The sequence below is a fragment of the Ursus arctos genome, unplaced genomic scaffold, assembly GCF_023065955.2.
Source record: "Ursus arctos isolate Adak ecotype North America unplaced genomic scaffold, UrsArc2.0 scaffold_16, whole genome shotgun sequence".
Taxonomy (NCBI): Eukaryota; Metazoa; Chordata; class Mammalia; order Carnivora; family Ursidae; genus Ursus; species Ursus arctos.
Genome location: NW_026622830.1, coordinates 24,928,670 through 24,952,065, shown reverse-complemented (window position 1 = coordinate 24,952,065; position 23,396 = coordinate 24,928,670). Strand labels below are relative to the sequence as shown.

General features: G+C 57.9%; 1 protein-coding gene across 1 annotated transcript; it reads left to right on the top strand.

The window, feature by feature from the left end:
- Positions 1–1,241: 1,241 nt before the first annotated feature.
- On the top strand, positions 1,242–17,698 carry BPIFB2 (BPI fold containing family B member 2). Its single transcript, XM_026502913.3, has 15 exons — positions 1,242–1,365; positions 3,763–3,856; positions 5,233–5,337; positions 6,200–6,346; positions 7,181–7,241; positions 8,853–8,913; positions 12,557–12,648; positions 12,907–13,092; positions 13,294–13,347; positions 13,914–14,084; positions 14,668–14,735; positions 14,916–14,961; positions 15,656–15,719; positions 16,026–16,102; positions 17,657–17,698. Exons 1-15 carry the CDS (start codon positions 1,242–1,244, stop codon positions 17,696–17,698), a joined length of 1,392 nt encoding a protein of 463 aa, XP_026358698.2.
- Positions 17,699–23,396: the final 5,698 nt, after the last annotated feature.

Genomic DNA, 23,396 nt, shown 5'->3' with positions numbered 1-23,396 from the left:
CCAGCTCCTCCTAAAACCGTCACGTTTCTGGGGGAGCTTAGGGGCGCCAGGCCCGAGAGGTTAGTGAGTCATCCCCCTGACTTGGGGCATCCACGTCCTCCTGGGCCTGGCCAGGCCTGGCTGGGGTGATGAGGGGGTCCCCTGAAGAGCAGTCCTCTTTCCAGAGATGTCTTGGCCTAGGAGGCCCCGGAGCGGCCCATCCCCAGGGTCTTGTAGCCGTTGGCAGCAGCCTGGGTACGTGGCAGCCCCACCACACACATGGGATGAAACATTTTGGCAAAGGCCGTGTTTGCAAGGAAAACACTTGCAACCACAGGCAAACCCGCCCCTCCCTGGGTCCCTTCACAGCGGGCCCTGCACACCTGGGAGCCTCATAAAGCAGCTTCGACACCTGCCAGGGGCTCAGGAGGCCTTGGCTGGGGCTGAGAATCCACCTGTCCCAGGAAACCACCTGAGGTAGGAATGGGGATGGGGCTGGCACTCCTCCAGGGAGGACCCTCGACTTCCCCATCTGTTCAATGGGCATACTACTTGCCACCGCCTTCTCCGGAAGGGTCCATCCCTGGTCTTGGTTTGACTTCAGGCAAGTGCCACTTTGCTGGGCCTCCATTAAGCCCATCTCAGCAGTGGCCCCTCAAGCCCGAGTCAGATGCAGATCCATCCGCTGGGCTGGGAGGGGTTGGGGGGCCATGCAGAGGTCTGCTTTGAGGACATCCCTCACCTGGTACAGGATGAGATGAGGCTAGGAGCCCCCCTGGGTCCTCCCCCGGCTGGGTTCGAACAATGGGGCCGCTAGGATGGGCGGTCACATGGGCTGGACTCCTGGCATCAGGAAACACAGCTCTGGGCCTTGGGGTGGTGGGCCCAGGCTCTATCCTCCGGGCAGGAAGCGGCTCTCAGTCTCCCTACCCAGGAACCTCGTCCTCCCGCTCTGGCATGGCTTGGGTCCTCCAGCCACCCCTAGTTTGCCGTGTGGCCTTAGGCAAGGCCACGTCTTCTCTGGGTCTTGGGGCCTGCTTCCAGACCAAATCTCCCCGTGGTTCCTGAGGAAGCAGGCGGGGTCCTTCCCAATGCAGAGACGCAGCACTGATGTGTGGGGGGTCTCGGGTAGGGACGGCATCACCACGCAGGGCTTGCGACCTCCAGGCTGGGGTGGGGTTCAAGCAGCCGGAGGGGGCACATTCTGGAGAAGCTCTCTGATGATGCTTGTCCCTACCCCAGCCCACAGATCTTGGGGGGCCATGGCCAGGACAGCCGTGGCTCGGGCACACGGCCTGGGTCTGCTGCTAGCACTGCTGCTGCCCGTGGTCGGCACCTCCCTGCCGGGCACCGTGGTCAGACTCAACGAGGCCATGCTAAGCTACGGTAAGAGATGCGCCGCTGGCCTATCCCGTGGGTGTCCCGTGTGTGTGTGTGTGTGTGTGTGTGTGACCCCAGAAGCCCCACGAGGACCTGGATTTTATCTCATGTGCCGCTGTGTCCCTGGCCCCCAGACAAGGTCTGATAAAGTGCTGCTCAGCAAACACTTAAAAAGTGAACGCATGCGTGGGAGTGTAGTCACGTCCACCATGCGTGCGCGCGTGCGTGATGGTGCTCACGTGCCCCCGTGGTGTGGGCGTGGCTTGTTTGAGTGACTACTTTTGCTTGTGTGCCTCTGTGAGATGTGCCCATGTGTGTCCTTGAGTGTCGGGGAGGGAGTCTAACCACGTCCACCATGCGTGCATGCAGGTGCCACAGTCCGTGCCTGGGTGTGTGTACACAGGTGCGGCGGCTCTCCCTGGGGGGGTGCACGCGCGCGTGCCTGCCAGGGTCGGTGGGTGCACGTGCACGCTGGGGAGGGGTCTAGCACAGTACTGGAGGGGGTGTCCCAGAGCTAGAGCTCTGTGGGGCACACGGAGAAGACCAGCCCCGCCCTGGGTCCCCTTGGGCAGGGTCTCTATCCTGACACTGCCCATCCTTTTTTTTTTTTAAGATTTTATTTATTCGACAGAGAGAGAGACAGCCATCGAGAGAAGGAACACAAGCAGGGGGAGTGGGAGAGGGAGAAGTAGGCTTCCCGCTGAGCAGGGAGCCCGGTGCAGGGCTCGATCCCAGGACCCTGGATCATGACCTGAGCCAAAGGCAGACATTTAACGACTGAGCCACCCAGGTGCCCCCTCCCATCCTTCTAAGACCTGCCCCATTCCCCGAGGAAGGCACAATGAGAAAACCTAGGCCCAGGGAGGGACAAAAGCGTCCCCCAGACACCCCCAGGAATGCCACCAAAGCTGGGTCAGGGATGAGAAATCAGAAGCTGTTTCCCCCAAGACCGGACCAAACTCAGATCACAGTGTGAGACACTCAGGTCAGGCCATAGAAGAGATTTTCAGTGGCCCAGGCCACGAAGCACTGAGGCAGCAGTGTCCCCGTGGAACCTACACAGCCTCCAGGACCTTGTATCCGGACAGAGAGGCAGGCGGTGAAAGGGGTCAGTGACCCGTGTTAGTCTGCACCTGACACATGGAGCCATTCACGGAAGTGACACACAGGGACACGAGGCCTACTGGCCATCCTCCCCCTGCCCGTCCTCTATGAGGACACAGGCACACCTGCCTGTGTTCTTGGTGGAAATCCAGCGGGAGGCCCAGGCCGCACACACCTCTTTCTAAGGCGGGGCTGGGTAGCTTTTTCAGAGCACTTTCCCAATCCCATCTCACAACTCCCTGCGTTTAAGCTCGGTGTCAGGGGAGCACGGTAGATAGAGTCCAGGTGCCTGGGTGTGAGTCTTGCCTCAGCCACAGAAGGCCAGGCTGGCGAGGGGTATCGAGAACATAGCGACCAGTGGCTCCCGGCTCCAGGTCTGAGGAAACTAAGGCCCAGGGAGGTGCAGTGACTTGCCCGTTCCCACAGTGAGTCTGAGTGAAGGTCAGGCCTCTGGACTCTTCATTGGTGCTCCCTTCCAGCCGCATTACCTCTCGTCTTCATTCCCCTCACATCGGATTGTTTAATTAGCACCTCCCTCACCTGGCAGCACAGGTGCGTGAGGAAGTCCAAGGGCTGGGGCGCCAGGTGCCTCCACCGATCCAACTTCCCCTTTGCCAGGCGTCTTCACTTCTCGGTAAAGCGGGCACAGTGAGTAACTCCGTCACTCAGAACAGTGCTTGGCCCAAAGGGAGCGCTGGAGAAGTGACAGTCATGATTATTACACGAACAAGTAGCAACAGTAAGCGCTATCATTTACTGTGCACCGAGGCTTTACAAAGACATTATGGGACGGGTACCATCATAATCTTCGCAAGTTTACAGAAGGGGAAACTGAGCCACAGAGCAGCCACATGGAGAGTGAGCAGCAGAGCTGGGATTTATATCCAGAATCCGAGGGACTCCAGAGTCCTCAACCTCCGGCCACCCAGAACAGCACCCCCACCCTCTGCCCCACTCTACCGGGAAATGCCCCACTCTACCGGGCTCTGGAAGAGATGGCATCTGATCAGAGTCTTACAATAGGGCAAAGATGTTCTTGTGTTTGATGGGTGGGGCAGACAAGTAAGATTTGGAAAGGCAGAAGCAAGAGAGGAAAGGCATGCCTGGCGGGGCCTGGTGTGAGTACTGCATGTGCGATGGGCTCACGGGGAACCAGCTGTCACTCCTGCCCCGTCCCCGCCTGTGGGCAAGTCTCTGAGTCTGCTCTGCCCAAGATGTGGGGCGGATGGTGGTAGGTGGTGTGGTCTTGCTCCGTGGCCCCGGAGGGCAGCCTGACCTTACCCTGCTCTGGCCCCACAGTGTCGGAAATCGGGAAAGCCCCTCTCCAGCAGGCCCTGCATGTCACAGTCCCGTACTTCCTGGACTGGAATGGAGAGGTGTACCAGCCCACCAGGTGAGTGGGGGGAAAGGCTTTAGCCCGCTCGATGAGTACCCCACGTGTAGGCGAGTGTTCCCACCAGCTAGACGAGGGCTTCCCTCACCTGGTTAGATTCTCCCACCCTGCAAGTGAGTGGTCACAAGATGATTGAGGAGGTGGGACAAAGGTGGAGACATGGGCGGGGGGCTGGTGCCTCTGAATTAGTGGATTTCTGCCCCCAGGGGCCAAGACTCTAGCTCCTGAATCCTCAGGGCTGGCAGGACCCATGGCTACTTTCTCCAAAAATAAGACACTGAATTCAGACACGAGCCTGAGCCTAAGCAGCCCCCCCCCCACGCCCCTGCAATGAACAGAGACTCAAAGGCAGAGGGAGATGGGGGCCCTCTCAAACTCAGATCCAGGGGCCGGGTGAGTTGTCCCCCACCATGTGGGAACGGACTCACTATTGCCGGATCTCTGGATTCCCAAGAGAAGTCATATATATATTTAAAATCTATCCAGTTTTGAATGATGGCAACTAATTAAAAAACATCTGAAACTTGAAAACACCGTGTGGACAAACCGGTAGCTGGTGTGGAGGCCGCCAGTGCGAGGCCCCGAGGGTGGGGCTGGGGTCCTGCCCTTGGCCGAAGGTGAACAGGGAACGACGCAGACACACCCGACAGTCGAGGATTCCTCAGGGCTTTAGGGTTGGCCACACGTGGCTGTTGGCCAACAGCACCGAGTGTCTTTGTTTGCAGAAGTGGGAATACATCCGAGGTGGCTGTCGAGTGAAAAGGAGCAGGTCGGCCTGTGTCGCAGAGTCACAGGAAGATGTCCACTAAGTGCCAACAGTGAGAGTGTTTGAGGGTGGAGTTTTGATGTGACTTTTCAAATTTATATCATTTTGTAGTGTCTGAATTCCCACCCCCAGCTATGGTGTAGGGGAAAAGATGACTCATTTAGGGAAAGAAAAAAAAAGTTACTTAGAAAGTACTTAGCAATCAGAATAGGCAGCTTGGAAGGGAATGAGTTTCCTGTCCCTCAACAGCCAAAGCTGTTAACTGGAATGCTACAGAGGGGATTTCTGCCCTCTCTGCGTCCCACCTTCCAAGAGTCCCCGCCCTCTGTCAGAAACTAAAATCCCTCCAAGACCCAACAATCATCTCCCTCAATTCCTGCCCCAGGCTGGGAATCCTCTCTGCACCCTTTCCCTGCCAGCTGGCTGTCCAACAATGGCTTGCATGCCCCCTAGGGTGGAGAACTCACTACCTTTTCCTCATTCTATGGTCCAATAGTCAGAGTCCTTCCTCATAACATCGACAGTGTGGATATGGCTCATAACACCCGCACCAGAGTTGATTTCAAGGTTTAATGGGGGCCACCCTGTCACCTCCATTCCCACCCTGCAGGATCCAGATTTTGGATATCCATGTGCCCCAATTCGATCTGAAATTCATTGCCGATTTTGGGGTGCGCATGTTGGTAGCAGCCAATTTTACTTTCCAGGTCTTCCGGTGAGTGAATCTCCTGACGGGGGTGGGCAAAGGATTTTCAGGGAGGCTCCGAGGGGCAGAGTGAGGGGAGAGCGGCTAGCAATTCCCAGGTCCCACACTCAAGCACTCCCTGTCCAGTGCTCTTTCCCGCCCTCCCGTAGGGGAGGGTGACAGTGAGAATTTGAGACCCTGGGCCCTGCTCCGCAGCTGTGTAACCGGGCGGCGGGGTCCCCCCTGCAGCCCTCAGTCTCCCGCTCTGCGAAGTGGGGTGAGAGTCCGCAGCACAGCCCTGGGGGATGCAGCAAACGGCTCCACGCTGTAATTAAAATCACACCTGCCCTTCCCCAGTGCGAGGCACAGAGTAGGTGCTCAGTAAATGTCGCCATTGGAATTATTTCTGTGTCCCCGTCACTCCGAACGTGTTTGATTTCCAAACGATCGGCCGGGCGTTCGGAGGGATCTCTTGGATTCGCGCTCCGTGCTGCCACCGTGTGAGCCTCACTGGGGGCCGGCTCCGCGCCGGGCACTTGCACACGGCTGCCTCACAGAGAGCTCAGCACAGCCCTGAGGGAGAGGTGCCGTCACTCTCATGCCCATTCGACAGAAGAGGCAACTGAGGCTCAGGACGGGGAGTGACCGGCCCAGGGTCTCACAGTGAGAGGGTGCTGGAAGCCAGACTCCACACCCATCTTCTGCAACGTCTGTGACCCCGAGCGGAGTTTGGAGGGCCCTGAGCACGTCCCAGGGGGGCCGTCTCACGCTGAGTGGGGGTCCTGCCTGTGTCAGGTGGAGGGCAGGCTCAGGCCGGGGGGCGGTTCGCAGGGTAGGCTCTGCTGGGCAGTGCTGCTGGGGCTCAGGAACAGTGTCCCGCGGTGTCCTGCAGAGTCCCAGAGCCCCTGGAGCTGACGCTGCCCGTGGTACTGCTGGCCGACGCCCGCGTGGCCCAGGGCTCCATCAGGACCCCCGTGGTCAGCATCTCTGCCTGCTTCCCGCTCTTCAGCAGCGCCGTGGTGTTTGAGGGCAGTGGCGGGTGAGTGCCTGGAGGGGGCAGGGCTGCAGAAGCCGGCACCAAGGCTGGGGTGCCATTTCCGGAGCCACGAGGGGCCTTGGAGACCCCCAGTATCACACCTGTTCCATGGCCGAGGACACTGAGGCTCAGGAAAGGGGAGGGACTGGCCCAAAGTCACACAGAGAGTGTGCAAGCCAGAGGCCATGTCCCCTCTACTGCACCCTCACCCCCCTGCAGCCCTTGTTGTCCTGAGCACTGGGTGTTGTATGGAAGTATTGATTCGCTATATTATACCCCTGAAACTAATATTACGCTGTAGGTTAACTAACTGAAATTTAAATAAAAACTTTAAGAAACCCTTAGGTACCATAGTTTCCTATGGATCCCTGCTGAGAAACAACTTAGACCTATCTCCCATTGTTCAGAGGGGAAACTGAGGCACAGAATGAGGAAGGCACTTTACTGGCTGTGTCCCAGAGAATTGGAGCCCAGGCAGGAAGCACCCCCAGTCACTGGGCTCAGAGTGGCCATGAAGCCAGCTGGCCAAGAACGTGGCCGAGTCCGGCCTTTGCAACGTCTTCTCCATCTCCCCCACGCCTGGCCTCATTATCTCGTCTTGGCCACTTCCAAACCCCAAAACCAATGACCTCTTCTTTGAGGCTCGGTTTCCTCATCTGTGGGGATGATGGTGCTGGCACTGTGTCCGGCACATGGCAATGTGTGGAATGGGACTCGCTGGCCCCCTGGCTCAGGGGAGACGCTTCTCTCTCAGACGGTGGCTCTGCCAGGAGAAACGGGCCCGAATGCGTGACCCGGAGCTCAGGAGTGCTGTCTCTCTCTCACTCTCTCTCTCAGCGTGGCCCCTGGGCTGCTGGTCCCAGTGCAGAAGCACATCGAAGCTGTGCTACGGAATAAGGTAAAGGACCCGCTGTCCCGGGATGGAGGGCCTTCTGACCCCAGGAGCCGTGGTGGGTGAATGGGGGCTTGTAAGCAGGGGAGAGACTGGGATTCTTCGTGCTTTTTAAATTTTTTAAAAATTTACTTTATTTATTTGACAGAGAGAGCTCAAACAGAGGGAGGGTCAGAGAGAGAGGGACAAGCAGACTCCCCTGCTGAGCGGGGAGCCCGATGTGGGGCACGATCCCAGGATCCCCAGATCATGACCTGAGCCGAAGGCAGACACTTAACCAACTGAGCCACCCAGGCGCCCCTGTTATTGCTTTTTTTTAAAAATAGAAGGCCCTTCATGGAGCTTCTCCATTCTTCCATGAGGGCAGGGAAGAGACTGGGGCGAGGGTCCAGGGCAGTGATGGAGAGGCCATGTAAGGGTGGGTTTGGGGTGGGAGGGGTTCGGGGGAGGGAGACTCATGCTCCTGGGCCGGCCCCAGTTCCGGGCTGGAGGACGGGGACGGGGCGGCGCTTTCAGGGGCCATGTGGCTTATGAAAAGAGACAAAATGAAAGTGGACAAGAGCATGGGCATGGGAGCCAGGTGTGGCCTGGGTTTGAATCCTGGTCCCCTCCTTCCCAGCTGGGGTACATGGACGAGTCACCTAACCTCCCTCTGCCCCGATTCCGCACCTAACCTCCCTCTGCCCCGATTCCGCACCTGTCACGCAGAGAGCAAACCTCCCCCGCGGGCTGGCGGCGGGGGGGGGGGGGGGGGGGGGAGGGGGGGGAGCGGGCGCGCTGAGCGCATTAACATCCGTGAGGAGTTTAGAACCGTTCGGCAGAGTGAGCCCAATGATTCCTGCTGCTATTTCAGTTTTTGTCATTAGTGGCCTGTGGCCGACCTGGTGAGAGATGGTGCTCTTGGGGCTAGGGTCCCCCCACCAAGGGGGAGCTGCTTCTCCATCTCTGCCCCTTCCCACCCCACCGCATCTCCTGATCTACCACCCTAGATCAATCCACTCGATGGCGTCCCACACCCATCAGAGGCAGGCCCCAGCATTCCCATCCTACAGATGAGAAGACTGAGGCCCAAAGCCTGAAGGCAGCATAGCCTGACCTGGCCCTCTCCTCTGCTGCCTGGCCTCCCCTGGCCCAGCCTCCTCGGCTCTGCCTGGGCCCGGCTGTGACCACCCTGGGCTTTGCAGCCTCTCTCTGCCCCACCTTCGATCACACCGACCCCAGCTTCATAGACTTCTCGGGCTGCCCACTGAGCCCAGAACTCCAGCCTTGCTCGCTGACCGCCTGTCTTCACGGCGTGTAGCACCTTCCCTCCACTGGCCCTCTGGGTCCCCATGCAGCAGGCTGCCTGCCTCCGTTGTCCTGGCCCAGCTGTGGTCCCCTCTGCTGTGGCCCATGGCTCCTGTTCCTTCCTCCAGGCCCCCAGGCACTACCTTCTCTGAGTCCTCAGTGCCCAGGAGAAGGGCTGGAAGAGGCCCCCTGGGTGGTGGAGGAAGGGCGGGACCCAGGCCTCAGTGTGCGGGCTGGGGGAGGCCTCCTGACGGGGACCCTAGACTCTTGCGGCTGCACCCCTCCAGCCCCAGCGCCTTCCTCACAGCCTCTTCTTCTGTCTTGCCGCAGCTGTGCCTGAGCCTCTCCAACCTGGTGCAGGGCCTCAATGTCCACCTGGGCACTCTAATTGGTAAGACCTGGCAGCCCGGGGCAGGGGACTGGGGCCTCTGAGCCCCGCTGGGGCCCCCAAGACCCTTCAAAGATCCCCCCCAGTCAGGGCTGACCTCTGGGAGATCAATCATAGGAGGACTGAACAATTATTGATGAACTCAGGGAAGCTCCGAGTTCTAGAATCGAGTCTTTGAACCCTTAGTGTGCGTGTGCAAGTGTGCAAGCATGTGTGTGCCTGTGCATGGGGGGGGTACATTTAGTCTGCAGTTGTCTCCTCCCCTGCCTGGAGACTCGGAGACCCCATCCTCCCCTGGTTTTGCTCCCACCTCTCCCACGGTCCTTGGCGGACTCTCCCCCTGGCACTTTGGGGCTCAGGCCCTCACATTCCATTTGCTGCTGCACCCCTTCTCCTGGAGGTCTCACAGGCCCCTCTGACTCAGCATGTGCTCAACAGAACTCAGGCTCATCTGCTCACAGGTGCCCCCACCTCTGCTCCCCTTCTCAGGGGCCACCCACCCACCCAGAGGCAAGCCTCCCTTTCCTCCCCATCTGCCGTCAGGCTAGTCCGCCTCTGATTTCCCCCGGATCCTCCTATCCGGGGAGCACGAGGAGTATACTCGTGGCAAGCCCTGGAGGCTAACCCCCCCACAAGCAGACCCCGAGACAAGATGCAGGCGTAAGTGGCTGGGATGGGGTGAGGCCTAGGGGCACGGCTGGGGAAGGGGGGCGGCAGCACAGGGAAGGAGGTGTGCTCGTGAGCGGGCACCTCTGTGGGCTCCTGGAGACTGAAGTGTACGTGCCTACATCCTCCCCGAGGGGCAGGAGCTGGGGCGCACATCTGCCCACCCCCACCACTCATCGGTCACCTCCCCATTGCCCCCCACGCCTTCCTCCCCGACCTCAGGCAGGTTCCCATGGCTCGCAGCCACCATGTGTGGTCCACACAGAAGCGTGGCCACGGTGGTGGCCTAAACGAGGCTCGATCAGGACTTCATCTCACAATACGAAGCTAAAAGCTATGAAAGCAGGCCAGCCACCCTTCTTTTCAGTAGTATTCATCAACATTAATAACGATGCAGGGGGGCCCCTGCCTGTCCCCAGACCGGCCAAAGATGCATCCTTTGTTGATTTGGGGGGTCATATGTGCTCGGTGAGCCCTGAGCGAAATCCAGCCTTCCCTCTCTTTCCCCACACACCTGTTTGATGATGCTCCTGTTGGAAGGACACTTTTTCTATCTGATGGCTTTGCCTGGGATTCCAGCGCTTTCCCAGGTCACCGTCACTGACGTCGTCAACTCCAGAGCCGTTGGCTGATCCCAGCTGCACTTTGCAATTGGTTGGCTTTGCTCTGAGTCAGGGGTTGACATCTAACGGTGACACAGCGTGGGACAGGTGCGGCGGTGGGTCCTGTACTGAGTATTTTCACATCAAGCTAGCTTTGGCTTTCTTTTGCACGACAGTCCCATGAGGTGGCACCAGTATCCCCAAGTTATAGATGGGGCCTTGGAGGCTCTGGGTCTAAAATCCTCAGTGTGGGGCGAGAGCCACCCATGAATGGACTCATGCTCGTTTTCTCCTCCTTACCTGTCCAGCCACTGCTCTGCGTATACTGGGTGGCCTGGCTCACAGTCCCCTCAGGGAACATTCCTCGATTACGCCGCGCCCCTCAATGCCACACCCCCCATATGACCTTAACAGGAGGCACCGAGAGGGCAAGGAAACTGGACTTGGAACCAAAGGACATGAAGTGAAATTCGGGCCTTGTGGCTCCATTGCTGTGTCATCTTAGGGAAGTCACTCCATCTCTCTGAGCCTAGCTATTTCAAGCCACAAAAATGGGGCTCAGAATTCCTATTTCTCCCATGTGCTGTACCAGACAGCATAGGGTAAGTGCCTGGCAGACAATAGGCTCAACAAACGTTCGTCCCTCCTTCGTCCTCAGTGGGGTGATCTCCATCAAGATGCCTTGTAACTGGGTTCATAGCCAGGACTGGCTCTTGCCCTTTTCTTTGAGGAGTTAAAAGGAATCTGGTAAAAGAAATCTAAGCATTCAGGCCTCGGGGACTGTTGACATGAGTCATGGGTACCTACAGTGTGGGGTGACAGGAGCCACTAAAAAGCACAGCCTAAAGGGGCAGTCACCTAGCAACGCCTAGCAAAATACAGTATAATAAAAGCTAATATTTACTGTAGAATTATTAGCTCCATTTTACAGATGAAGAAACTGAGGCCACCTTGAGCGCTGTGCCCTTAACTAAGCTATAATGCTACGAAGCTATAATGTCACTCTGTAAAGGAAACAGAGAAGGACCCGAAGTGACACGTAGCTTCACTGCAGCTTTACTGAGGGAGGTACAGACTGGGGGGCTGTTTGTCTCTGCAAAAGAAAATACTGAAAACCATAAATTTGAGATTCTGGGCTATATTTTTTCCCATGCTTCAAAAAATGTCCATATGTCCACAGTGAATATGTATTATATTAGAAGTTTTTCATGTTTTTATTCATTTTAAAAACATAGAGTAATTTATTCTTTTTAGTGTCCTGTCCTCTGAGTCCCAGTTGTGTGACCACCACCAAACTCGAGATCCAGAACATCTCGCCAGCCCCTCAAATCCCTCTGAGCTGCCCTCCTCCTGCTATCACCCAAATCTTTGATGGCTACTGAGCTGTAGAAATGGAATCATACTATATTGCTTTTATGATCAGAAGAAATTTCCAAAACATTAGAGGAAATAAAATTAAATCCAGAAGAGACATTGGAACATCCGACAGAAATCTGATGGACACACACACACACACACCTTGGTCATTCAGAGCCTTTGAGGACCTATTGCGAAAAGCTGGGCTTCCTGACAGTGGGGCCGAGCGTTCACCTGCCACGCTGGCTAGCCTAGCCAGGTCCAGAGATGCGGTTCCCGCAAGTGACCCGCCCTTTGCGACCCACCCAACCAGAATATTCTGAGCTTTGGGGGAAACTTGCCCTATAGGAACCGGACTCTCCTCTGTGCCTTCCTGAAGGGCTCCCTGAGGGTGTCTTGGGGAGCCTCTGCTCTGTGCTCCCGCACTGCGTGGTCCCAGGGATGCACGCCTTTTGGGTTTCTGTAGGAGGCTGTGTGATTAGGTCGGAGACACAGCGTGGCTTTAGAGCCAGACAGACCGGATATACAATCCTGGGCACAACTGAACTCATCAAACTGTGTGTGTGTGTGTGTGTGTGTGTGTGTGTGTGTGTGTGTGTAAAATGGGCTCCTAATCTTACAGGATCGTGGTGATGGTTGAATGGGACAGTGTAAGTCAAATGTCTGGACCTGGATAAATGTGAGCTCTGTTCTTTTTCTGTGGTTCCCTCTTGCTTTTTTCAGGGGGTGTGTGACCCTTCTCCCTCCTTCTAATTCGGGGTCTCTCGTCTGCCACTCATTAGGAAAGCAGACACCCAGACTGTTAGAACTGTGTCTAAACGAAGAGTCACTGGGCTGTGAGCGGCTGAATCTTGGCCGTGTGCGGTTTGCAGCTGAAGTTCACTCATTTCTTCCCTTTTCTGTTCCTTGGCCTGGGTCTGGCTAACCAAAGTCGCCAGATAATCGGGGTTTCTGGGTAGATGAGGCCTTGATGGATAAGGCTGAGCTTGCCATCTTTTCTTCCTCATCCTGCTTTTATTTAGGCCTCAACCCTGTGGGTCCGGAGTCCCAGATTCGCTACTCCATGATCAACGCGCCCAACATCACTAAGGACTACATTTCCTTGGATATCGATGTAAGTGCAGCCTAGTCAGCCCGGAGCTGGGGGCCTATTGCCTCTGGAGTCCTGGGGGTCCTGGCACATTCCTAGAGGAGCAGGGGTGTTGAAGGGGGTGGAGCTGGAATGGCGTTTAGAGGCGGGCACGGGTGCGAGGCTGGACAACATGCGGCATGTGGGGTGGGTGGCGTCTGAGAGCCCAGGGTCTGGGACAGAGCCACCGCCCTACTGAGGCCCTGCTGCTTTTCTCCCTCTGGCCACCCACTGACCCCGTAGGCCGTCCTCTTGCTCCTGGGCAAGCCCATCGTCCTGCCCGCGGAGGCCACGCACTTTGTGCTGCCCGCGCACGTGGGTGCCAATGGCACCATGGCGACAGTGGGCCTCTCCCAGGACCTGTTTGACTCCGCCCTCCTGTTGCTGCAGAAGGCTGGTGCCCTCAACCTGGACATCACGGGGCAGCTGGTGAGGGTCGGACCCGCTGCCCTGAGCGCGTGGGACAGGCGGGCCCCGCTGCAGTGGCCAAACCGTGGGTGGGGCCGCCCGAGCTTTGGGGCCACAGGGTGGCTTTTGGAAAGGTGAAAGGGGGCCGAGGGGAGGCAAGAGGGGCTCGAGCTTGAGGAGCGGCTGCCCTAAAACCTGTCGTGACATGGGGCCTGGTTTCAGAAGTCGGAGAACAACCTGCTGAACACCTCCATGCTGGGCCGGCTCATCCCTGAGGTTGGTGACACTTATACTCATTTCAGGGACTGAGACCTGGGATTGGGGTGGGGGCTCTCCGGCTGGGGGACCTCCGCTGGCTCGGATCTGTCCCCCGTGGGCTTCAGCATGTGTCTTTACGATTGTGCCTCCTCCCGCTCAGGGATGCCCCCCCCCACCTCCAGACATTACGCTATTTCCCTCCTCTGTGCCTTTGTCCAAGTGCAGCCCTCAGCCCCGAGGGCCTTTTCTGCTTCCCTTTCTCTTGTTCATCTTTAAGACCAAGCCCGGGGGCTGCCTCCTAGGGGAGGACCCAACCCCTACTCTGGTCCAGGAGACTCCTTGAGCTCCCACGGCCCCTGAGCTTCCGTCCCTCCTGGCACAGATCTCCCAGGCAGCACCCCTCTCCATGCCTACCACCCCTCAGGTGGGGCGTCTCCAAGGCAGGGGCCTGAGGGGGACACACCTCTGTGGCCTCATCACGTACAAACGGTGGCTTGACCAGTGTCTGAGGCATGATGCGTGGAGAGCCCACCCAGCCTTTGCCCCGAGGTGCCCTCTCCCTCTCTCCCTCTCCACTTCCCCAGGTGGCCCACCAGTTCCCCGAGCCCATGCCTGTGGCACTCAAGGTGCGGCTGGGTGCCACGCCCGCAGCCACGCTTCGTACCAACAATGCCACAATTCAGCTGCAGCCCTTCGTGGAGGTCCAGGCTGTGGCCTCCAACTCGGCTTTCCAGTCCCTCTTCTCCTTTGATGTGGTGAGTGAGGTGGGCTGGTGGGGCTGGCCAGAAGGGCGGCGACTCCCAAGGTCTCACTTCCTGCCCCACTTTCCTCACTTGCTCTATCCACGCTTGTCTCCTTGGTGTTCCTTCACTATACCATGACATTCCTGCCACAGGCCCTTTGCATGTGCTGCTGGACACCGTGCCTAGGACACTTTCCCCTAGCTCTTGGCATGGCTAGCTTCTCCTCATCTTTCGGGTCTCAGCTTAAATGTTGCAGCCTTTTTCAGGGCAACCTTCTTGGACCACCCTGAGAAAGATGGTCCCCATCAGCCCTCTCAGTGCTACCACTCTGCCTTCCTGGCACTCGCTACTAAGTACCCTGTCTGGTTACTTTGGGTGTTGTTCCCCTCCTCCCCTGGCTTGTGAGCATTCCCCAGGGCAGAGACCTGGTCTGTCTCCTTCACAGTGTGTTTGTTCCCAGAACTGTGTGCAGGCCTGGTACACGTGGGTGGTCCACAAGTACCTGAGTCGTCAGGGAGCGGGTGGGAGCCGGTGGCCACCTGAAGGCTCCAGTGTGGCTCTGGGTTCTTTGACCTTGCTCCCCCTTCATGCCCAGGTGGTAAACCTGAGCCTCCAGCTCTCCATGTCCAAGGCGAAGCTTCAGGGGACCACATCTGTGCTGGGGTAAGCAAGGCCTCCTGGATCCCGCAGCCTCGGTGTGTTCCTCTGTGCAATGGGCCTGCAGCCACTTATCACAGTGTCACCCATCACGGTGTTAGTCAGAGGAGCCCGGGAGGCAGCACGTGTGGTGTGGTGGGAGGGGGGATCCAGGCCCCAGCCCTAACCCTCCTGCTTCCCTTTCAGGGATATCCAGCTCACCGTGGCCTCCTCCAATGTGGGCTTCATTGATGTGAGTGTGGGGCTGGGGTCTCCAGAGACCCCTCATTGGGTGGGGCAGGCCTTGAGCCCGTGTGCTAGCATACCAGTGTCCCTGTGTGTACCGCCATGACCAAGCTTCCTCCAGGGTGCCTGGGGACAGCGGTCAGTCAGCAGGCCTACCCATCAGACAGGCTGTCTGTCTGCCGTCAGCCGGTCAGTCAGCCTTGGTTCTGCAGGGGATTGGTCAGTTAGCCAACCTGTCACTGTCAGGTGGGTGACAGCTGGTCAGTCCAAGAATCGTTGAGTCTATTGGTAAATCAGACAAGCCAGCGTCAGACAGCTCCGGCTGCTCCTTCGGCCACGTGACGCAGCTGGGTCCTTAGCCACCAAGCAGCCCTTCGTTGGCCGGCCCGTCAGTCCCTCCACCGTCAGTCCGTCCGTCATCCATTAGTCAGCACCAGCAAGGCAGCAAGGCCCCTGGCATTAGGGGGTCTGGTGCTGGCCTCCGTCTCCTCTCAGAAGGCTGACTGGCCCCAGGGGCAGCTGGACTCTGCTTGAAGACCGGACAGGGGTGACCTGCCCTCCTCCCCCGACCTGTGCCTCTGCTTTTTGTGTGTCTGTCTGTGTCTGTCTGTGTGTTCACATGTGGCCCCTCTGTCCGTCTCTCCCCGCCCCTCACTGGAGCGGGCGCATGGTCCCCCATCTCCCTGACGACACTGCCGCAGACAGATCAAGTGCGCCCGCTCCTGGACACCCTGTTCCAGAAGCCCCTGCTGGATCACCTCAATGGTGAGCCCTGCCCTCCATGCCGGTTGGCCCCCGTGACCCCTTCCTGACCCGCCTTGCTCCCTCCCGGCCCCCTTCCCACCTCCCGGGCTCAGAGGTGAAGAGGGTGGGAGTTTTTCAGTATTTTCCCTCCCGAAGCCTCAGTTTTTCCTCCTGTGTAGTGAGTCTAACAATAACGGCTCCCACTCCCTGGCCATCTGTGGGGCTCAGTGTCACCATGCACATGGGGACCTCAGCCCAGGGCTGGCTCCCGGCGGTGCTCTGCTGCGGCCGCCCAGCTGAGCTTAGTCTCTCCTTCCCCTCCTGCAGCTCTCTTGGGCATGGGGATCGCCCTCCCCAATGTGGTCAACCTCCACTATGTCAACCCCGAGGTCTTTGTCTGTGAGGTGAGAGCCTTCGGGTGTGACCTATGGGCTTCCGCCACCCTTGGGGGAAGACGGGGCTCAGTGAGGCAGGGCTCCCTCTCACCCTCCCTCCCTGCCAGTACCAACAGTGGGATCACAGGCTCAGCCAGGCCTGGGGGTGTCCGCTGTTCCTGCCAAGACCATGCCATGAATCGTTAGCTGTAGGGAGATGGAAAATTTAGGATGTCCAGAGACACTGGTGCAAAGGTCTCGCCCACCCTTTAGTCCTCGTCCGATATCATGCCAGGCCACATTCGGATGGGCACAGCCCTTTGGTGTCTGGGGAAGATGACAGAGGAACTTCTTGCAGCTTTGTACACGAACCCCTGCAGGCTGGATGGGGGAAGGGGGGCTTCCCGACCTTTCTAAAATCATTTTCCCTGATGAGAAATTGTGGACCCAGGGTGAAGTTCAATCACCACCGCCCAGGGTGAGACCCTACAACTTCTTTCTGTTTCACCTGGGATATAAAATGATAATATTCTTTCTATTCACTCAACAAGACATGCGTAGGACAGAAAGCTTAGCCAAGGTCCCTCAAGCCCACCATCCGCACGTTATTCAGATCCCTTGAGCGGGACCCACTGATGTTTTTCCAGGGATGGTGCTCTGGTTGCTTAAGAACTATGGTGCCAACGCCCTTGGGTGATCCGCCCTCCACCCTCCAAAAAAGGAACAATGGGCACATGTTGGAGCCTGGGCTGTTAGTAGGAATTTCCCCAAGACTCCCCAACAGGCACGGTCAGTGGCTGGCCCAGCCTGGTACTCACAAATCCAGCCACCTGGGCCCGAACCCAAAGGTCCCTAGACCAGCGCTGTCCAAAAAATTGTTCTGTGAGGATGGAAATCTGCACTGTCCAACACAGTAGCCACTGTCAGTGCTGGGCCCGGGGGCTGTTGGGCCCTTGAAATGTGGCTAGTACAACTATGAAGCTGAATTGTACATTTTATTTAGTTTTAATTGGCTTTAATTTAATAATGGCTGCTGTATTGGACCGTGAGCTACGCATGGGCAGGGACTGGGTCTGCCTTGTTCCCAGCCTGTGGGCAGGGCTTAGCTTAGAGCAGAGGCTCAGTGAAGGTTTGTTGAATGAATGAATGAATGAATGAATGAATGAACAGCAGGCCCTGAGCACGTTTCTGCCGTGCGGTATAGAGAGCAGAGGCTATATGGAAGGTTCCTGGCTCTGCTGGGGAGACTTGCACCGGAGAAGAGGCTGGGTGTCTGGACTCCCAGCCCTAACACAGCATTGGTCCCAAGCCCGTCCACAAGTGCGCATCAAGCCCCGGCCCCACGCTGGGGGCTCGGCCACGTGCTCTGGCTGCACCCTCATCGTAGGCTTGCAGGGCAGGTGCTGTTCCCACTCCCAAGGGACAGCAGGAAACGGAGGCCCAGAGAGGCACAGGACTGTCCCCAGGACATACCCAGTGAGAGCGGCAGACCGTGGGCTCAAAGCCAGGCTGATGGGGCAGCTGGGGGTCCTCCTGGTCCTCGTGTGGCCTCTGACCTGGCCCCTGGGTTTCTGTGCCCTCCAGGGCTACGTCGTGATATCCAGCGGACTCTTATACCAGCGCTGAGGTGGGGCCGCCAGGAGAGAGCGGGCCAGCTCCCCGCCGCAGGGACACTCTCGCCTCAAGCCACTTGGGAAACTGAGGCAAAGCCACACTTAGCCACCACCAGCTGGATGATCCAGCCAGGCTGTTTAGCCTGAGTTTCCCTCCCTCCCCTCCCATCCTTCCCCTTCCCCCTTCCCCCTTCCCTCCTCTCCTTTTCCCTCCCTCCTCCTTCCCTCCCCCTCCTTGTGAGCTGGGAGCTGCTCCTCCAGGGTAGGGACCTGTCCCCTCTCGCATTAAACATTTTCTCTTGAGCCGCAACCTCCAGCCAGGCCTGGTGAACTCTGCGCGGACCCGAGGCTAGTTGCCTACAGCCGGTTCTTGGGCTCTGTTTGTCCCTGGAGCCACCAAAGCCACCTGGCAGGAGAAGAGGATGTGACCAGGTCTCTGTTGACCAGAACTGTTGTCTCCCTCACTCCTCGCTCAGGGAAGCTCGGGTTTTGACGGGAGACCTTGGAGAGCTGCGGGATGGCGGGAAGTTACCAGTGCCACGGTGACCCTTGAGCACTGTGTCCTCAGCTGTTGGCGCCTCCCCTCTTCAGTGTCACATGCTGTCGTGTTCCTAGAGCCTCAGAGGAGCCTTGCAAGTCAGGCAGGCAGGCTGTGGGGTTCCGTTTGGCAGACGTGAGGACTGAGGCCCAGCCAGGAGAGAAGGCGCCGAGTCTCAGAGCAGGACGGCAGCAGTCGCCTAGCACCGCGCCCTTCCTGGGCTCCAGGAATAAGATGTCCCGTTCCCTCTTCTGCTCACCAGCACCCCATCCGGGGCTTGTCCTTGGGTCCCAAGCCTCAGGTGGCAGGGAGTGCCCTGCTTCTCGGACAGCGTCTCTGTCTTGGGCTTACTCGAACCACAGGCAAGTGTCTGTAGGAAGGAGGGGGCCGGCCTCCTGGGCCTGTGGCCTCACGAGCAAGTCTCAGTCCTTTGCCTCTGAAAGGTCTCCCACCCCAGCGGGTCACGCACAACAAGACGGCCTAGAGAAGACCAAGGGACGCGAACCCTGACGAGCCGAAGCCATATGATTGTCTTCCCTTGATAAGCTAAGCTCTTAGCCAGACAGAATGTTCCTTCCTGCCTAGATACACAGGATTCACGTTCTGTTTCTGTTTCTCCGGGGGTAAAAGGTGCCTGAATTCCCACCCTCCGTAAGCAAGGCCTTTGGTACAGTGTGACACTAGCCTCTCTCCCTCTAAGGGCTACGGGTTCACCCTGAAGTCTCAGTGTGACAGGCTGAGGGGCCTGGAGCAAACCCAGAGTCTGGGTGGTGGGGGCGTGAGCAACGCTGAGAGAGGGGAAGGGGCCAGCGCATAATACCCAACCTTGAGATTGCGCTCCGGACAGCACGACTTTCATTTCATTTGGTTGCTTAGTCCATTCATTCATTAATCCTACTTTTATGGGGACTTAATCTAGGCGTAGCCCAAGGCTAAGTGATTTGGAATATGCGAAAGACAAAAATTTTCAGATCAGGATACAGGGTCCGTCTAGTGAGTGACCACTAGTCCAGGGATCCGACCACCCGAAGCTGAGAAGGGTTAGCACCGCGCTCGCCCTGAAGGGGATGCGCTGAAACGGATTCCCTCATTCCTCGTAGGATGAGAGTGCAAGGATTCATTCAGAGCAGGGGGCGGTCATGGCTCAGTGACACACAGGGTCGGGTCGGAGAAGGCAAGGCCCGCCTCCACTCAGGTCTGGCCCCTTCACAGACACCGCTGCTCCCTCCCCGCCCCCATGCACGCACACCTTGCACGCTAGCTCTCCAAGCCTTTGCCCTTGCTCTTTCTCCCCCAGGACACCTTAACCTGAATCGCTTTGCCCCTGTCCACCAGCTCCAATGCAGGCTCCCGTGGCCACGCCCACACCCCTCCACCCTGGTGACTCTGATGTCCTTCACTTTCAGACCGCGGTTGTCGGTCTCTGTGGTTCCCCTCACAGAGCCCAGCACGCGGCAAGGGCACATAAATGTATGTTTAGTGAGCTGCTCACACCTGTATATGCCGGCCCAGGCTTGCCCCAGGCCCCAGCCCCGGGAAGCCACGTGGAGACCAATCCCCACAGGTAGGTGTGGGAGTCACCTTTGTTGGGTCCCCAAAGCGTCTGCAGGGAAGGGGAAAGATGGCCCTGAGCTTCAGGACTGGCCCAGTCTTCAGTGTCAGGGAGGAAGGGGGAGGAGGGGGATTAGGAGGGCTCCCTAGAGGAAGCAGCCACAGCGGGTCCAGAGGATGGCTGAATTTGCCGCGCTGGTGGGGCGGGTATTATAGGGACCAGGCAGGGCAGTGCTGGGGTGTGGGGAAGGGAGGTCAGGCTGGCAGGCCGGAGCCCTCTTGGGTGTCCCTTGGCAGGTCTTGGCCTGGGATCTGGGGTCCCTTAGACTCAGATTCGGCTCCTGGTTGTGCCATCACTTGCTGTATGACCATGAGCCAGTGACTTGACCTTGAGCCTCAGTTTCTCCACCTGTAAAATGGAGGACATTGTCTAAGTGCCCATCTCACAGGATAGTCCTAAGGTGTACGTGCTCTATGCAGATCAGAGCCTCAGCTCGGGCCGGGCTCGGGTCACAGGCACAGTAAATGGGCCCTCGCGTTGCTACTACCATCAGCAGAATGCTAGCTCACTGGGGCAGGGGCGCTTACGGCAGCTCTAGCCACGAGCGTGCTGGACCAGTCCTCCCCCGGGAATCCGAACCACGTGGTGACCCAAGGCCCCAGGAAAGACTGTTTCCTTACAGTAATTTTATTTTTAGGGAGCTTGCCTCCTTCTTGGCCATTAGAGCGTGGTGACGACCAGTTTACGTTGAGCTTAGGGCAACAGGGGATGGTGCGAATGTCCTTTTCCCCTCTCAGAAAGCCTGTTGTTCTCCTCCCTCAGGACAGAGAGGATGAAACAGCAGCCCAAGGTCATGTAGCCCGCAAGGGCAGTGGCCGGCTCGGGGCCCAGATCGCTGAATGTAGGCAAGGGGCTTTCCCCACCACGTCCTTCCTGCCTCCCTGCTCTCCCCACAGTACCCAAGATGGCCCTGGGGGAGGCAGGGAGGCCCGGCTGACTTGAGGCACACTGGGGGAGATCTGTACTCAGGAGGGAGCGATAAGGTTTGTCTGTCCCTCTGTCTGTCGGGGGCGGATCAGCAGGGATAAAACGATGCTATCTGTAGACTGGCTCCTCCAGCTCAGGGCTCAGATCAGGTTGGAGACTGGCTGGGCCGACCTAGGACCTTCTCTCCTCCTGTCCCAACCTGGCTTCTTTCCCGCTGACCTCAGGCGGGCCCTTGCCTCCTCCGGCCTCAGGGCCCCAGGTGTGCATCGGGCACATAACTTCCTCCGTCTTCCAGAGCTCTGTGCTCCCTGTGGGGTGGATGAGGAAACCCTCAGTCCTCCAGCAGCCCGCCTGGGACTCCCCGTCACTCTCAAGGGGCTCCCAGCCAGGCCTCCTAGGGCATCATGGAAAGCACACGAGAGGCTGGACACCCAATCCTGGGGTCCAGCCCCAGCTCTGTGGCCGGCTTGGGTGTGGTCCTGGGATCACCCTGCCTTCACTGTCCCAGATTCGGACCCTGAGAGAAGCTCCCCTGCTATTTACCAGCTCCCGGCATTTCCTCCAGGAAGGTCCCTTTGATGACCCCCATGGGCCTTTTGTTCCTGGAGCCCCCCACGCCTCTCAGGCGGCCCAGCAACGTCTGCCAGGCCTTCGAACTGGCCCACACTGGCCTGAAGCCCCTGGCGCTGTCTCAGAGCTGGCTCTGCTCACCCTCGGGCATCAGCGCCAACACCCCCTGCTCCAGGAGTATTAACTCTAATGTCAGCCCCTTGCTTCCCTTCCTATCCCATTCCTCTGGTTCAGCGGCTTCCCCGCCCCTCCCTCCCCACGAATGATCTGGCTCTGGGACTGTCGATTTGCAGCACGTCCATCTCCCCCTGTAAGCTCCAGGAGGAAGCCCAACAGCCTCGTTCAATGCAGCACCCCTAACCCTGCACAGGCCCGGCCCACAGCAGGTTCTCAACAAACGTTTGTGGAGGCAGCAGAGGAGTGCCAGCTATGCGTTGCCCCTGGTGGGGGGTGCTGTGTCCAGGGGAGGGGGCAGTGTGAGAGCTGACGCCGCTAAGGAGACCGTATCCTCCCCTCCCCAGCGCCCACCGTCCTGCAGCCACCCAGGCTCCCCAGGCCCCTCCTCCTCCGTGTTATTGACATTGGAACAGACTGAAGCATCACGTGAGCGTTGGGGCTCCTGCTCTTTGGGCCGCTAGATAATTATCTGGGCCTTATTAAACCCTTAATTACCCAAACAGCTAATCAGGTTCCTGAATATAAGGACTTTCTCGTCCCAGGGTTAGGAGGCAGAGGTCAGTCATCTGCAAGATATCCCCGGGCTCAGCAAGGTAAGGACAGGCCCCATCCATGGAACTTCCCCCAGACAGTGTCTTCTCCAGCCTTGTCATTTTACAGATGAGAACACAGGCCCAGAGAGGAGAAGGGACTTAGCCTAAGACCGCATAGCCAGTGGGTGGCAGGGTCAGGGCTTGGATCTATGTCCTGACCCCTGCCAAGTGCCCCCCACCTGACAGGAAGCTACTGGACATTGAAATCTTCAGAGGCTGCAAGACTTAGGCAAGATGAAGGAGACAGAAGGTCTGACGGGCCTCAGGGCCTCCAGCTGAGGCTGAGGGAAGACCATGGAGATCTTGCTTTGCAGAAGCTTGGAGCTGAGCTGGGACAACCGGGGCAGGGAGTGGGCATCTAGGCGTTTGCCAGGCGAGAGAGGGAGGAAAGGACTTCTTTCCTCCACGCAGGTGCAGACAGTAGGAGACACTCATCTTGGGTGGGATGGAGTAAGAATACAGTCAAGTTCAAGCTGTGATCTTTGAGACTGGGGGTGGTTGGGGATTGAAGGGAGGCTTCCTGGTGGAGGAGGCAAAGGCTGAAATTAGGACTTGAGGGATGAGAAGGCTGTGGATGGGTGGGGGGGGGAGGGCATTCTAAGACAGAGGAACATCTTAGGCAAAGGACAAGCAAAGCCAGAAACAAGACCCTGGCATTGACTGTCCCAGAAATACTCACATGACCTGTTACCCCAAGCTGCTTATTATACTAAGAGGGCAAAAAATCCTGCCCCCTGAGTAGCCTTTTTTTAAAAAAAGATTTTATTTATTTATTTGAGAGAGAGGGTGCACGAGAGAGAGCACAAGTGGAGGGGAGAGACAGAGGGAGAGGGAGAAGCGGATGCCCCACTGAGCAGGGAGCCCGATGCTGGACTTGATGTGAAACTCGATCCCAAGACCCTGGGATCCCGACCTGAGCCAAAGGCAGACGCTTAACTGACTGAGCCACCCAGGCGCCCCCAACCAGAGTAGCCTTAATACCTGGCAGTAGTTCTGGCCTGGGAATGGGGAGACTGAGGTGGTGCTGTCTTAGGGCTGGGAGATGGGGCTAGGGCTGGAGGAGACCTTCACCAAGCCCCTTCCAGCTCTGTCACCCTGACACTGAACTTCACGGGATTTTCCAGGAGGCTTGGCATTGGACGGGCATGTGCCCGCACATGCCCGAGGTACTCGAGTGTGTGTGTTCACGAGGTTGAGGAAACACTAAGACTGAGTATGTTTAAGCCCAGATAGATCTTTAAATATTGAATGAGAGAGAAAGAGATCACACTTTCATTTAGCAAATATTGATTTT